The 17,358-nt window shown below is 38.3% G+C and overlaps 1 protein-coding gene across 6 annotated transcripts in view; it reads left to right on the top strand.

Moving 5' to 3' along the window:
* The window catches only part of MCM8 (minichromosome maintenance 8 homologous recombination repair factor), a 42,627-nt gene extending 36,258 nt beyond the window's left edge, over window positions 1–6,369 (top strand). For 5 of the 6 annotated variants that reach the window (XM_072800113.1, XM_072800112.1, XM_072800116.1 and 2 more), the window contains exon 19: window positions 6,000–6,369. In XM_072800113.1, the coding sequence (XP_072656214.1) occupies window positions 6,000–6,092 (93 nt within the window). In that variant the 3' untranslated portion in view covers window positions 6,093–6,369. Of the gene's footprint in view, window positions 1–2,644; window positions 2,715–5,999 lie in introns of all 6 variants that reach the window. The other variant, XM_072800114.1, reaches the window with a different exon arrangement.
* Window positions 6,370–17,358: the final 10,989 nt, after the last annotated feature.

Raw genomic sequence — 17,358 nt, 5'->3', positions numbered from 1 at the left:
AAAATAAAGATTTGGATGAAAAGGTTGGAATAGGCTTTTCTGGAGTATTTCAAAATACAGCAAGATTCACTTTCCATGTTTTTCTGACAATCCCTTGTGGGCAAGTCATCTTAACATCTTTGTGGGGTTGTTTTGTTTTTACATTTTTAAATTTAAATTCAGGGCAGCCCCGGTGGCACAGCGGTTTAGCGCCACCTGTAGCCCAGGGCGTGATCCTGGAGACCCTGGATCGAGTCCCACGTCAGGCTCTCTGCATGGAGCCTGCTTCTCCCTCTGCCTGTGTCTCTGCTACTCTCTCTCTGCATCTCTATGAATAAATAAATAAAATCTTAAAAAAACAACAACACTGAGCATACAAGGAAGAAATTATTTAAAAAAATTAAATTAATATATATAGTGCATTATAGTTTCAGAGGTAGAGGTCAGTGATTCGTCAGTCTTATATAACACCCACTGCTCATTCCATCACATGCCCTCCTTAATGTCCATTACCCAGTTACCCTATACACCCACCCCCTTCCCCTGCATCAACCCTCAGTTTCTCTTATGGTTTATCTCCCTCTCTGATTTCGTCTTGTTTTATTTTTCCCTCCTTTCCCCTATGATCCTGTTTTGTTTCTTAAATTCCACAAATGAGTGAAATCATATGATAATGGTCTTTTTCAGATTGACTAACTTCACTTAGCATAATACCCTCTAGTTCCATCCACATTGTTGCAAATGGCAAGATTTCATTTTTTCGATGGCTCAGTAGTATTCCATTGTGCGTGTGTGCGCACGTGTCTGTATATATCACATCATCTTTATCCATTCATCTGTCGATGGACATCTGGGCTCTTTCCATAACTAAGCTATTGTGGACATTGCTGCTGTAAACACTGGGGTGCAATTACCCCTTTGGATCACTACATTTGTATCTTTGGGGTAAAACCTAGTAATGCAATTGCTGGCTCATAGGGTAGCTCTATTTTTAACCTCTTAAGGAACCTCCATACTGTTTTCCAGAGTGGCTGCACCAGCTTGCATTCTAACAGCGTAAGAGGGTTCCCCTTTCTCCACATCTTTGCTGACATCTGTAGTTTGCTGACTTGTTAATTTTAGCCATTCTGACTGGTCTGAGAGGTCATAGCTCATTGTGGTTTTGGTTGTATTTTCCTGATGCCGAATGATGTTGAGCATTGTTTCACGTGTCTGTGGGCCATCTGTTGTCTTTGGAGAAACGTCTGTTCATGTTTTCTGCCCATTACTGATTGGATTATTTTTCTTTGGATGTTGAGTTTGATAAGTTCTTTATAGATTTTGGGTAGTAGCCCTTTGTCTGATAAGACATTTGCAACCATTCTGTTGGTTTTGTTTTGGTTTTGTCAGCTATTTCCTTTGCTTGATGAAGTCCCAGTAGTTCATTTTTGCCTTTGTTTTTCCGTTGCCTTTGGAGACGTGTCTAGCCAGAAGTTGCTGCAGCTGAGGTTGAAGAGGTTGAAGAATTCGCTGCCTGTGTTCTTCTCTAGGATTTGGATGGATTCTTGTCTCACATTTAGGTCTTTCATCCATTTTGAGTCTGTTTTTTGTGTATGGTATAAGAAAATGGTCTAGTTTCATTTTTCTGCATGTGGCTGTCCAATTTTCCCAATACTATTTGTTGAAGAGACTGTCTTTTTTCCATTGGATATTCTTTCCTGCTTTGTCGAAAACTGGCTGACCACAGAGTTGAGGGTCCATTTCTGGGTTTACTATTCTGTATCATTGATCTATGTGCCAGTCCCATATTGTCTTGATGATTACAAGTTTGTAATAGAGCTTGTAGTCTAGAATTGTGATACCACAAGCTTTGGTTTTCTTTGTCAACATTCCTTTGGGCTATTTGGGATCTTTTCTGGTTCCATACAAATTTTAGGATTATTTGTTCCAACTCTGTGAAAAAAGTTGATAGTATTGCATTGAATGTATAGATTGCTGTAGGTAGCATAGACATTTTAACAACATTTGTTCTTCCAGTTTATGAGCATGGAACGTTTTTCCATTTCTTTCTGTCTTCCTCAGTTTCTTTCATGAGTGTTCTGTAGTTTTCTGAGTATAGATCCTCTGCCTCTTTGGTTATGTTATTCCTAGGTATCTCACGGTTTTTGGCATAATTGTAAATGGGATCGACTCCTTAATTTCTCTCTTCTGTCTCATTGCCAGTATATAGAAATGCAACTGATTTCTGTGCATTGATTTTATATCCTGACACTTTGCTGAATTCCTGTTTGAGGTCTAGCAATTTGGGGGTGGAGCCTTTGGGTTTTCCACACAGAGTATTATGTCATCTGTAAAGAGTGAGAGTTTGACTTCCTCTTTGCTGAATCGGATGCCTTTTATTTCTTTTTTTTTGTCTGATTGCTGAGGCTAGGACTTCTAGTACTCTGTTGAACAACAGTGGTGAGCGTATATATCTGTCGTGTTCCTGACCTTAGGGGAAAAGCTCTGCATTTTCCCCATTGAGAATGATATTCACTGGCTTTTCATATATGGCTTTTATGATATTATGGTATATTTCCTCTACCTCTACATTGTGAAAAGTTTTAAGAAAGGATGCTGTACCTTCTCAAATACTTTTTCTGCATCTATTGAGAGGATCATATGTTTTTGTTCTTTCTTAATGTAGTGTATCACATCAGTTGATTTGTGGATGTTGAACCACCTTTGCATCCAGGAACAAATCCCACTTGGTCATGGTAAATAATCCTTTTAATGTATTTTTGGATTCTGTTGGCTAGTATCTTGGTGAGAATTTTGGCATCCATGTTCATCAGGGATATTGGTCTGTAATTCTTTTTGGTGAGATCTTTGTTTCGTGTTGGGATTAAGGTAATGCTGGCCTCATAGAGTTTGGAAGTTTTCCTTCCATTTCTATTTTTTGAAACAGCTTCAGTAGAATAGGTATAACTCTTCTTTAAATGTTGGGTAGAATTCTCCTGGGAAGCCATCAGCTCTGGACTCCTCTTTGTTGGGAGGTTTTTGATTACTGCTTCAATTTCCTTGCTTGTTATGGGTCTGTTCAGGTTTTCTATTTCTTCCTGTGTCAGTTTTGGTAGTTTATACATCTCTAGGAATGCATCCGTTTCTTCCAGATTGCCTAATTTTTTGGCATATTGTTGCCCATAATATGTTCTTAGAATTGTTTGTATTTCTGTGGTATTGGTTGTGGTCTCTACTTTTTTATTCATGATTTTATTTATTTGGGTCCTTCCTCTTTTTGATAAGTATGGCCAGAGATTTATTGATCTTATTAATTCTTTCAAAGATCCAGCTCCTAGTTTCGTTGATCTAGTCTACTATTCTTTTGGTTTCTATTTCATTGATTTCTGCTCTAATCTTTATTTCTCTTCTCCTGATGGGTTTTGGCTTTCTTTGCTATCTTTCTCATTTAGGTATAAGGTTAGTGTACTTGAGACCTTTTTTGTTTCTTGAGAAAGGTTTGTATTGCTATATATGTCCCTCTTAGGACTGCCATTGCTGCATCCCAAAGGTTTTGAATGGTTATGTTTTCATTTTCATTTGTTTCCATGAATTTAAAAAAATTCTTCTTTAATTTCCTGGTTGACCCATTCATTCTTTAGTAGGATGCTCTTTAACCTCCCATGGATTTGAATTCTTTCCACATCTCTTCTGATTGAATTCAAGTCTCAAATAGGCAGGAAATGATCCCAGTCTCTTGCTATCAGTTGAGACCTGATTTGTGACCAGTATGATCTATTCTGGAGAATGTTCCATATATACTCAAGAAAAATATGTATTTTGTTGCTTTAGGATGAATGCTCTGAATATCTCTGTGAAGTCCATCTGGTTCAGTATGTCATTCAAAGCCCTTGTTTCCTTGTCGATCTACTGCTTAGATTGTCTATCCATTGCTGTGAGTGGGGTGTTAAAGTCCCCTTCTATTATTGTATTATTATTGATGTGTTTCTTTAATTGTGTTACTAATTGGTATATATAATTGGCTGCTCTCATGTTAGGGGCATAAATACAATTGTTAGATCTTCTTGTTGGAATAGACCCTTTAATTATGATAGAGTGTCCTTCCTCATCCCTTATTATAGTCTTGGGTTTAAAATCTAGTTTGTCGGGATCCCTGGGTGGCGCAGTGGTTTAGCGCCTGCCTTTGGCCCAGGGCGCAATCCTGGAGACCCGGGATCGAATCCCACATCGGGCTCCCAGTGCATGGAGCCTGCTTCTCCCTCTGCCTGTGTCTCTGCCTCTCTCTCTCTGTGACTATCATAAATAAATAAACATTTTTTAAAAATAAATAAATAAAATAAAATCTAGTTTGTCTTACATGTGGATTGCTACTCCAGCTTTCTTTTGGTGTTCATTAGCATGGTAAATGGTTTTCCACTCCCTCACTTTCTATCTAAAGGTGTCTTTGGGTCCAAAATGGGTCTCTTGCAGACAATATATCCATGGGTCTTGCTGTTTTATTCCAATCTGATACTCTGTGTCTTTTGATTAGGGCATTCAGCCCATTTACATTGAGAGTAACTACTGAAAGATATGAATTTAATGCCACTGTATTACCTGTAAAGTCACTGTTTCAGTTATTATCTCTGTTCTTTTCTGGTCTATGTTACTTTTGGGCTCTGTCTTCCCATAAAGGATCTCCTTTAATATTTCTTGCAGGGCTGGTTTAGTGATCATAAATTCTTTTAGTTTCCGTTTGTCCTGGAAGCTCTTTATCTCTCCTTCTATTTTGAATGACAGCCTTGCTGGATAAAGTATTCTTGGCTGCATATTTTTCTCATTTAACACCTTGAATATATCATGCCAGTTCTTTCTGGCCTGCTAGGTCTCTCTGAATAGACCTACTGCAGTCTAATGTTTCTACCCTTTTAGGTTACAGACCTCTTGCCCCAAGCTGCTTTCAGGATTTTCTCTTTGTCTCAGATTTGCAAGCTTCACTATTACATGCCGAGGTGTTGACCTATTTTTGATTTTGAGGGGGTGGTTCCCTGTGCCTCCTGGACTTGAATGCTTATTTCCTTCCCTAGATTAGGGAAGTTCTCAGCTATAATTTGCTCCACTGTACCTTCTACCCTTCTCTATCTTTCCTCTTCTGGAATCCTCTTCTTCTGGGATTATTCTAATATTATTTCACTTTATGGTATCACTTATTTCTTGAGTTCTCTCCTCGTGATCCAGTCGTAGTTTCTCTTTTTCTCAGCTTCTTTATTCTCCATCATTTTGTCTCCTAGATCACTCTCTCTCCTGCCTCATTTATCCTAGCGTTTAGAGCCTTCATTTTTACTGCATTTCATTATAGCCTTTTTGATTTTGACTTATTTTATTTCTCCAGAAAGGGATTCTCTAGTGTCTTCTATGCTTTTTTTCAAACTCAGCTAGTATCTTTATAATTGTTATTCTGAACTCTAGTCCCGACATCTTACTTATATCCATACTGATTAGGTCCCTGGCAGTCAGTACTGCCTCTTATTCTCTTTCTTGAAGTGAGGTTTTGTTTTGTCATTCTTGCAGAAACTGGTTGCTTTTCTATTTGTAGAATTGCAGTTCTTTTCTTAGATCCCTGGCTGAGTTCACAGGTGTTCAGAATGATTTGATAGCTGTAATTCCTGGGGCCAGACAGCTCTACCTACTTAAAAGTTTTAGTGAAGATGGATGTAATACAACTTTAAGCATGTAAAAGTTTATATGGAAAATTGCCTAATAAATTTCAAAATTGAAGCTACTCTAATTTTGTTTTTGAAGCTAATCTAAAACAAATACAAAAAATACTCTGGATAATGAAGTTTCTGCTTTTTTTTTTTATTAGCTCAGCTAATCAACTAGAATATAATCATAATAAAATTAAAGGCTTATATGTAAGCAGTTTTCTCTATGAGGAAGTACAAATAAATGTATTTGCCCAAGAAACTTGAGAAATGTTTATTTCTGTTTGAGTGATTCATTTTATAAATCATATTTTTGCATATTACTTAATGGGCTGTTTTTTTGATACTTTATTCCAGGTTGTTGATTTTGAAAATTTTATTGGATCACTAAATGACCAAGGTTACCTCTTGAAAAAAGGCCCGAAGGTTTATCAGCTTCAAACTATGTAAGTGGACTACCGAACCAGGACCTCCTAGGATTATTAGCAGTTTAAAACCATCTCATAAATAAATAAATAACCAAACAAACAAACCATCTCATTAATAAACAATATGTTAAAAAAAAAATACTGTTCTCTGGAAAATGATGTCCTAAAACTAATGTAATACGAAGAGACTGTTGATTTTTAAGAAGTGATAAAGTTAGGTGTTTATTTTTTACAGCTCCTCTGAAAGATTAAAAATGTTTATATTTTAATGATGTAAATATATATTATTCATATTGTTATTTTTGACCTCTTTTATTCTTATAAATATTTCATAGTTTTTCATATTAAATGTCCATCTGGGTAAGTATTTGCAAAATTACATCTTAATGTTTAATTAGTTCTGATACACAAAAACTGAATACCTTTAGAAATAAATTGAAACCAACTTTCAGTTCCAAAAAAAATTGGAGATAATTTTTATTGACATATTTAACATCTTAGCTACTAAAAAAATTTTAAACTATATTATGTTGTATTACCAAAGTTAAATATGTACTTGTTTTAAGTCAATAGCTGTGCAAGACTTATATAAAACTAAGGAGGGATCCCTGGGTGGCGCAGCGGTTTAGCGCCTGCCTTTGGCCCAGGGCGCGATCCTGGAGACCCGGGATCGAGTCCCATGTCGGGCTCCTGGTGCATGGAGCCTGCTTCTCCCTCTGCCTGTGTCTCTGCCTCTCTCTCTCTCTGTGACTATCATAAATAAATAAAGTTAAAAAAAAGAAATTAAGATTTAAAAAAAAAAAAAAAAAACTAAGGAGCCTCATTAACTTAGCACACAGAAGGTGAGATGCTCTTCTTCTCTAAACCCTCTGCACACGTGCACACACACACACACTTTCCCATTTCATTCCAGTTTAGTTATATGTCTTGGTTTTCATTAAATCTATATTTAGCCGTAACGTTATTATGACTATTGAATATTACTCATTTCCTTTCTGGTACTGGACTTTTGTTTTCCTTAGAGTTAATAATTAATTTGTTTTTCAGCTATTTAGCTTTCTCTGTATCTACCACTAATTTGGTCCTGAGGCTCCACTGTACGTCTAAGTCTCCTCTCAGAACATGCAAACAAATCAAATCTATTTTAACTTCTTTGAAACCTCTTCTGGATTTCTCTAGCATTTTCCAGTCTGAACTACACAGCTATCATCTTGAGACTTCTCATTTTCTGTCCCATTTCCTGGCTTTTATGTCATCCTCTTTCTTGTTTCACTGACTCCTTTTGGTAGAACCCATCTTCTAGTAGCTTCCTGAGAACAAGTTCATAAGGCAAATTCTACCCTTACCCCTGAATTGATAGTTTGGGTATAGAATTTTAGTTTGTAAGACTAAAAATAGATGTTGCTCTATTGTTTTTAGTTTTCAGTGTTGCTGTTTAGAAATCCAAGGCCATTATGATTTTTGTTCTTGGCATGTGAACTTTTTTCTCTTCTTGGGAAGGTACTTGGATCTTTCTTTTCCCAGGTATTCTGAAATTTTATGTTTAATAACTATCCTGGTGGTTTCTCATGCCAAAAATATTGGTGTTATCTTTACCTCTTTTTTTCTTTTATCTTCTTATCAGTCCATCAGCAAATTCACTCAGCACTTTTAGTTACTTCCAGTTCCATTACTCTGGACCAAGCTACCATCTCTTGTTCTGCCTTGTAAGGACAAAGATTTTGCTTTATTCTGCTGCTTCTGTCCCAGCAGGTAGGACTGATTTTGACACATACCCGTATGCTGGATACACATACAGTGGGTGATTATACCACTTATAAATGGGGACACAGAACTTAAAGTAGGTAACCAACTTTATTTAAGAATACGAAAAATAGGGATCCCTGGGTGGCGCAGCGGGGGATCCCTGGGTGGCGCAGCGGTTTGCCGCCTGCCTTTGGCCCAGGGCGCGATCCTGGAGACCCGGGATCGAATCCCACGTCGGGCTCCCGGTGCATGGAGCCTGCTTCTCCCTCTGCCTGTGTCTCTGCCTCTCTCTCTCTCTGTAACTATCATAAATAAATAAAAATTTAAAAAAAAAATACGAAAAATAACAAGAGAATAAAAGGTTTCTAGCAACAAGATGGAGGCATTCTCCCCTTTCGCTCCTGTGAAGTTGCTCAAAACTAATAAGGAAACTGAAGGATAAAAATATATAGTGCATCTTCTATGAACCAGGAAACAACTGAACCCCCAAACTCTAACATACTAGGAAAAGCTGCCAAAAACTATGAGGATGATCTAGGTAGCCTTACAAGAGGGAAGAGGCTGAGATGATGTCTGGTGGTGAATACTGTAGAATAAACCAACAAAGTATTTCTCTTAAAATAAGCTATATACTCCATTTGGGGCAAAAAGTAAAACCCTGTGCAATAGTGTGAATATGGCATACAGGTTGACAGCAGCAGCTTCTCAGGATCTTGCTGGAGTACAGAAACAGAAGAGAGGTTCAATGAGAAGTCACACAGATAAGCTACCTTGAAGGAGAAAAAAAAATCTGGCTGTTCTCAAATTTCTCTAAAGCAATATTTATCAGTAAAACAATAGAGCAATGCCTACAAGGTTTTTAAGAAAGAATTTATACCCAGATGTTTTAGTCAGATTTCTTAATTGCAAACCAAGAGTCCAACTTTTTCTGTACAGGGCCAAATAGTGAAAATTTTGGCTTTCTGGGCTCTGGTCTCTGTCGCAAATACTCAGTCATTTTAGCTCTAAAGCAGCCATACATAATAAATGGGTGTGGTTGTGTTCCAATATAACTGTATTCACAAACATTGAAATCTGAATTTCATAAAAATTTCATTCTGAGAATGCTAAATATTCTTAATTCTTAAGAATTACTTAATAGGTAGTGGGTCAGACTTGGCCCACTTGGCTATAATTTGCAGCATCTGGGTTGCAAACAACAGAAACTGACTGACTTGATTAAGCAGGAAAATGAGGGGTTTTTTTTGTTTTATGGTTTTTGTTTTTTTTTTTTAAAGAATTTTGGTTAGCTCACAGAATTATTGGAAGATTGGTGGACCAAAATTCTATGCTGCAAGGAGCACTTTCTAAAACCATGCCTTAGAACTGACCTGAAGAGGAAGCCACTACCACTCTACTGCTGCACACCCTAGAGGAAAGTACTGTGCCTCCACAGCCCACTGGTGCCACTTCTATACTAGAGACACTGGGAAATGACTGCCCCTGCAGAAAAGTGGAAGAATGTCCCCCCCCACACACACACCAAAAGAGCAACAAAGTGTTCTTCATGGGGTCTCCTTAAATTGCTGCATTTGAAATAGAAATCTCATTTAGAAACATCTGATTGAAGAAGGCTAGATTAAATGTCCCTTCCATAGAATGCTAGGGAAGTTTTTGGGTTCTGCTTTAGTGAGGCAAGACCAATAAAACCAAGCTTTCTCATTTGTTAGGAGAGTGTTCAAATGGTACTCGATTGCCAGACAAATACCATTCATGTATAAAGCCAAAAAACACTTCCTAACATACAGGAACTCAGAAAGTGAGCCATTCTTGTAGAATCTACTAAAATATGACCAATAATAGCAAACTAGATGAACAGGAAGAAAAACCGGCAATGTACATTGTTTATCTGTCAGATAAAAACTAGATAAATGTGGGAATGATTGCCATAGAACATAATGTAAATATGAGTCTGAAAAAAAGGAGGGAGAAAATGGTATAAATACGATTTCATCTTTAAAGGCTGGGGTGGGGCTTAAAAGATACATAAAGCTGATAAATCTATTAATAGAATTAAAAGCATATTTCACAAAAGACAGAACATCAAAATAAAGTGGTAGATGAGACAGGACAAGGATATGTAATATATAGTTTGTTCATGTGTGTGTGTATATATATAAAGTATAAATATATTACATTATATTAAAGAAGAAAACTACTGTTTAAAAACTCAAAGGTTATAACAACTATATAAAATTATAGGGAAAAAGATGATAATAAATTATCAGGAGAATCTCTTCCAGTTTTCTTCCATATTGGGTTGTCTATTTGGCCTCCATTAATCACAAGACCAAACTTATTTACATCTCCTCTGTGATCCCAGCTTTTGCAACTAACCCTCTAACCACAAACCCCAACATTTTTGTTTCACTTCCTGCCCAGTAGGGGATATCCCCCACCTAAATACTTCCCACAACCACAGCAATAAAGGCCTAGCGTTCCCCTCCCTCTTGCCTCCTGACCAACCTGGGTGCTTCCCCATGTGGTCCTTTGTGGAACAGTATGCCCCCTTCCGTTGGTAAATATAATTAATGCTTTCAAAAGCAATTGTCTTGTGTCTGTGAACTTACCATACCTGATTAAAACAAATCCCAGGTACAAACTTTAGAAAAGAAACAAAAACAGAACAAGAAAACATTACATCAGGAAAAGTTTTAAAATAGCCCAACATATTCACGACAAAAGTCACCTTAAATATGTCACATTAATAAATGCAAATGGACTCAACTCATCTATTGAAACAAAAAGACTCAGATGAGTTCACAAACTGTTGTATGCAAGATACGCCTAAAAACAAATGTCATGTATTACCTGTGAGCTAACATGAATCTCAGAATACCACTGTAGATTAGAGCTGTGTGGAGGTGGAGGTGGGTGAGTGGGTGTAGCTAAGGGGAGCAGCTACTAAATAGAAAAATGTCTTTCACACCTTTTCCCATGTTCACACTCTAACCTCAATTCTCACTGCTCTCATGTTCCTCAATCACTCTGTTTCAGCCACACTGGTCTCTGCTGGTCCTAAAACATGCCTGGCATATTTCCTACCTGAGGTCCTTTGCACATGTTTCTGCCATCCAACATGCTTTTCCACCAGAGAGCCACATGGCTCATCCTCCCAACTCCTTTGGGTCATTACTCAAATGTCACCTTCTTAGTGCCATCTTTCTTAGACACTGTTCAAAACTGCACTCCCCCCAACTCTATCATCCTTCCCTGCTTTCTCTGTAGCAAACAATACAATCTAATATACTAGGTAGTCTTTTTCATGCCCGTTTCCTTAAGTCCCACTAGAATGTAAGCCGTAGGGATGGGAATTTTTTTTTTACTATCATCTTCACTGTTAAATCTCCCATTCCTATAGCAGTACATGGCATGTAACAGGCACACAGTAAATATTTGCTGAGTGAAAGTCAGTCTGGGGAAGAGGCGTGTGAATGAGCTTCTCAGAATATGCTCTGAGCATGAGAATATCTCAGTCCATGTGAATGCTCACTAAAGGAGCATTGTAAAGGAGCTTCACAATTCAATGGATTCACCTACTCCATGAATGTCAGCTAGTCATTTTCTCTCGCCTCCCGAGTCCTTGCTCAATGAATTCATGAACATAGTGACCATGAGGCCAAGGTTGGCTTACGCTCACCAAGCCTGAACCTCCCCTCACCAAGGGTGACATATACTATCACCATTGCTGAGTATCTAATCAGCCAGTGGAGCAATCTATCCTGAAATAACAGTACCATGCTTCAAGGGGACTAACTTGCCACTTGGTGTTTGATCAATTACACTGGGCCTCTAGGAGGCAGCAATTTGTTTTCACTGGGGGTGAGCAGGGAGCTTATTTTGGATGTCCTTCCTGCCTTGCTTCTCTGAACAATGCCATATGTGAATTTATTCAATTTATTCACCACCATGATATCCCACATAGTATTACCCCTGATAAAGTCACTTTACAACTGAAGAAATAAGGCAATGGGCTGAAGTTCATATGCTACTGTCTTTACTATGTACCCCATTTAACCAAAAGCATCTGGCCCTAGGGAACATTGGAACAGATAATGAAGATTCTGTTATCATGCCAGCTAGGTGCAACACCTTGTAAGTCTGGGGTACTGTTCTATGTGAACTTCTCCAAGCTAGTGACCACTCTATGGTTGTTTCTCCCACAGCCAGAATACGTGGGCCTAGGAAACAAGATGCAAATTTTAGAACAGTTTCACTGTTCTTCTAATGACCATTCATAACGTTTTTGTTTTGAATCCCCATAAAATGGGGCTTTACTAGCTAGAGGTCCTTCTATCTAAAGGAGGAATACAGGGATCCCTGGGTGGCGCAGCGGTTTAGCGCCTGCCTTTGGCCCAGGGCGCGATCCTGGAGACCCGGGATCGAATCCCACATCGGGCTCCCGGTGCATGGAGCCTGCTTCTCCCTCTGCCTGTGTCTCTGCCTCTCTCTCTCTCTCTCTCTCTCTCTCTCTGTGACTATCATAAATAAATAAAAATTAAAAAAAAATAATAAAGGAGGAATACATCTGTCAGAGGACACAGCAATGCCTGCACTGAACTGGGAGTTGAAACTGCCACCAAAACATACTGGGCTCTTAAGCCTATGAAGAAGAAAAAAAGAGGATTAATGCCAGACCTGAGAATGAGGGGGGGGAACTGAGTCACTCCTACAAATAGAGGCAGAAATCTCTAAGATTTCTGAATCTTAAAGAATCTTCTGGGGCAGCTCTTACTATATACACGTCCACCAGCAAGGAGTGGTGGAAGGCTATAGGCATGATCTCTAAAGGCTCAGACTCCTCAGGAATGAGGCTTTGAGTCACTCTATCAGGTAAAGAATCCAGAGCAGCTGAGATGGAAAGGGAGTAAGGAATGGGAATGGAGGAAGACCGTTTTAAACGTTAACAACCTCATGTGCAGTTGTGGAGAGGCCTGCACTGTACATTACTCAATTTGCTTCCCACCCTCTTATTTTCCTCTAGTGTTTTAAATGCATCGGTGATAATTAACTTGATAATTTAGTCCTTTGGAAGAGGTTATCAGGGTGAGAATGTAGCTGAAACAGAAGAGGAATATGCACCACACAGTGATGGGCTTGCACAAACAACTCTCCTTTTATAAAGGAGAGAAATGTGGTTCTTGCATGAACCTGTTGTAGTTGCTCTTGTTACACAGGTTATGAATCGGTAGAATTTTGTAGATGTATATTGCCTAGCCGAAGTGATGAATGTTGTAAATACAGTGATTTGATACTAACTTTCATTCCTCCCTCCTCATGTATCTGCCATGCAGAGCCTGGGAAGCAAAGGAATGACACTTCCCAAACTCCTTTTGCAGCTGGTGTTCTGAGTTTGAGTTGGATTGCAGGGACTGGACATCCTTTGTGAGATTTGGAGGTGGATGTGAAGAGAACAATCTTCCCCCTGCCTGTTGTTTTCTGGTGGCATGTGTAGTTGAGGAGACATTTAGTTTCTCTGCAGCAGAATTCTACCAACCATTGAGAAGCAGCTGTGGTGTGATGGCAGCACACCCCATTCTCCACCTTTCTCACTGCTGTGGGGGTAGAAGCTTCTGTGGCAAGCCAGATCTGCAACATTTTTCTGAGAGTCAGTTCTGGAGACCCACCATGAAGCACCCACTCCTCCGGCCCTTCTGACAATATCACAAGCACCCAATTCCATTTTGCAATCCTTGTTTTTACCGCGGCTACAAGGGATTTGTATTTCCTGCAACTAAACCCTCATGCATACATCCTATCCAAAGCACTCCACCCAGATCATATACAATACTTCTAGTTATGAGTATAGATACTTATAGTGAATTCACAAAAACTCCATACTGGGGAGCCGGCCTGAGATAATCAGAAGGAACATTAAAAGTGGCAGAGGGAGGCAGGAGGGGGACAGTGTCAGAAGATGTGACTGCAGGAGAAAGGGCTCTTGGGCTACAATCATCATCCTTTAAAATTTTATATGAAATTTGTGTTGCATATTTTTTTAGAGTTTTCGCCAGTTTATATAGGAGGCCTGGAAAACATCTCATGGAAGGCTTTTTTTTTTTTAATCTTTTAGGGGCTAGGGTCCAATAATGTAAGTTTTCTGAGAATAGAGACATGTGCAGATTGCCTAGAATCTAGTACCTGGCTGGCATATAACAGTTTTCTAAGTATTTGTGGGAAAAAGGGAAAGAACATATTTAATCTAATTTTCCTCCCAGGAAATGGACTTGGAATGGACAAGAACAGAAGAGAGAGGGTGGATTTATTTTTTTTTTTAAGATTTTGTTTATTTATTCATGAGAGACACAGAGAGGCAGAGGGAGAAGCAGGCTCCCTGCAGGGAGACCAATGTGGGACTCAATCCCAGAACTCCAGGATCACTCAGGATCACGCCCTGAAAGAAGGCAGGTGCTCAACCACTGAGCCACCCAGGCATCCTGAGAGGGTGGCTTTTGTACCAGAAAATCCATCCCAAACTCTGGCTGACAGCTATACAAGCTGACCCTACTTTGGTAATACCTAGTTCTACTGAGTAAAATCTCAGTTTTAATGAGAAAACAGTGAAAAATATTTCAAAAGGGATCCAGCCCTTTACTTTTGCTCATAACGTCAGAAGGGACCTAGTCTGACTCCAATGTTGTCAGGAAACACAACTATGTTTAATGCTATCAGTACCAAGCTGCCCAGCATTACACCCTCTTTTCCTATGTATCAGCATGTTTACCAGAAATAACATTATTAAATAACTTGATTTAACTGAAAAAAAAAATTAATGCTGAGCTGTATGGAGACATGGTTTATACAAATATGAACAACTCTGCTCAATTCTTAAGGAATATGAAGTGTGTGTAGGAAATTAACAGCTGAAGAGTATGCGTCATATTCAGAAACACTATTTTTTTAAGATTTTATTTATATGAGAGAGAGAAAAAACTATTTTTTTAAAGATTTTATTGATTTATATGAGAGAGAGAAAAAGAGAGAGCGCGCATGTACCGAAGCAGGGAGAGAAAGAAGCAAACTCCCCACTGAGCAGGGAGCATGATGTGGGGCTCTATCCTAGGACTCTAAGATCATGACCTGAGCTGAACGCTTAGCTGACCAAGCCAGCCAGGTGCCCCCCAAAACACTTTAAAATATAAAACTCTCATACTTGCATTCCATTTTCGGTAATTACATGAACCCCTTTATTTTTTTCTTATATAATCTTTACACACAATGTAGGGCTTGAGCTCATGACCCCAAGATCAAAAGTCACATGCACCACCAACTGAACCAGCCAGGTGCCCCTATGTGAACACTTTTAAAATTAACTAAGGTGCTTAGGATTCTGTGGAGGAAAAAAAATTGTACTCACATTTGAAGGTTTCTCTCAGAAGTAAAGCACTGAAGGAGTCCACAGCATTGGTTTAATTTTTTTCCAGTGGGGAGTGGGAGTGATTTCTCATTTTCCAAAATTCAGTCACTTGTCCTGAAATGGAAAGGATAGATAATAACATTAAAACAGCATTGTGATCACCAGAAAGCTGCCAACAACAGGTAGCTTTGTCTCTAAGCTACAAAAAGGAAAAGAATCTTAAATTTTTGACAGCAAAGGGGAATAGAATGGAAAATAAAACAAGTCATACACTAATATTAAAAATCCCTTTGTTACTTTAAAAATATTTATTAAGGGCAGAGGTTTAAATATATTAAAACCATTATTACCATATATTAAAACCATTTTACTCCCTTATTTGTAGATAATGCCTGCCTACGTGAGCATTTTTATTTCTTTTAGAGGTTCCTACAAGAATGGACTGCATAAAAATTCTTAGGTAAAGACTTGATAGTTCATATATTCTAGTACCAGCAGTACTCTTATTGGGAGGAATGAGGAAAAGTTGGCACTAGAAGATGACGAAAAAAGAATTAGTTTAGATCTCTTAATACTTTAAACTCTTAGTAAGTTAAAGAGTAAACTAAATTATAGAGTATAGGTGGAGCTAATCTCTGCAAGTCCTGAGGAGCTTTGCCCTATAACAAATTCCCTCTCCTGTTCTGAATCTAAACCCAATCATTTTATTCCTTCCTATTTAAGGCTGTTGGTCTATCAGTTACAAGGATTTAAACCTGTACCTTATTTAAGTTACTAGTTACTGGCTTTTTTGTGTCAATGATTATGGCTCACTCCTACAAAGTTTAACTTGATTCCTAGAGAAATAATGTCAATTTTCTGGTTTGCTTTAACTCCCAATCATTATTACTTATATGAGATCCATTTGCAAAGCTACTTTGCATTATCACTATTTTCTTCTGGTCTCAAGAAACAGAAAGTGACTCAAGTTTAGTGTGTCCCACACTGAAAACTTATAAATAACAAACCTATGCCTCATTGTATGTCTGATATATGAGGAGACAAACACGTTTCTAGTTTGTCAATTTATCAGTAGAAAATAATAGACTTGGCACAGTTTTTTTTTTTTCAAAAAGCTTATGCTTCAAATAGAAGTGACAAGTGAGAAAGAATGGGTTGCAGAATTTTCAAAAGCCTAAGATGTGTTGATATTTAGCACAACCAGACCCTTCAGTGCTTTGCAACTTACCAAGGAAAGCATAAAAGTGGCAAGATATTACTACTCTCTATGGGTGGGATTTTTATTTCTAACAACTTCCTCAGCAAAGAATCAATTAAAGGATAAGGAACCAAACACAGTATAGCTGTGATTGCACAATAGCTATTAGTGGCTCTAAATGGTATTTACGTTTTCAAAGCACTAAAGTACACTGTCAACTGGCTAATTATCCAAGGTTAATTATTTACAATCTTTTTTCTTTTCATATTCTTTTGTTCTCTTAATATTAGCACTTACATGATTGACTAGATTACTTGGGATAAGATACCTGACTAGTATATTTTGCTTTTTAAAAAAATTATACTAATAAAAAGGGTAGAGATATAAAAATTCGAAATTAATTTCAAGCATGAGACCTAAGAGTTTACTTACGGATTTTTGAAAAAGATTTTATTTATTTCAGAGTGTGCATGCAGGCGTGCAAGCATGAGGGCGGGTGGGGAGAGAAGCAGACTCCCCGTTGAGCAGCGAGCCTGACTCACGGCTCCATTCCAGGACCTCAGGACCATAACCTGAGCTGAAGGGAGACGTTCAAATGACTTAGCCACCCTGGGGTCCCCTACATATGGATTTTAAAAAAAGATTTTGTTTATTGATGAGAGAGAGAGAGAGAGAGAGAGAGAGAGAACGGGCAGGGGGAGAGGCAGAGGGAGAAGCAGATCACAGGACCCTGAGATCATTACTTGAGCCAAAGCCAGGCACTTAACCAACTGAGCCACCCAGGTGCCCCTACATAATGAATTTTTATTTTTATTTGGATTTTTGTTAGACTTATTTTTCTAATTATTTTTCCCAAATTTGGGACAGTTCCAGGGATAGAGATTCCCAATCCCCTCAGACATGTAAGCTGCTCATCTATTCATCCCATTGGTTAGAAATGAACAATTA

This window comes from Canis lupus, chromosome 26 (genome assembly GCF_048164855.1).
Source record: "Canis lupus baileyi chromosome 26, mCanLup2.hap1, whole genome shotgun sequence".
Taxonomy (NCBI): Eukaryota; Metazoa; Chordata; class Mammalia; order Carnivora; family Canidae; genus Canis; species Canis lupus.
This window is presented reverse-complemented; position numbering and strand designations above follow the sequence as displayed.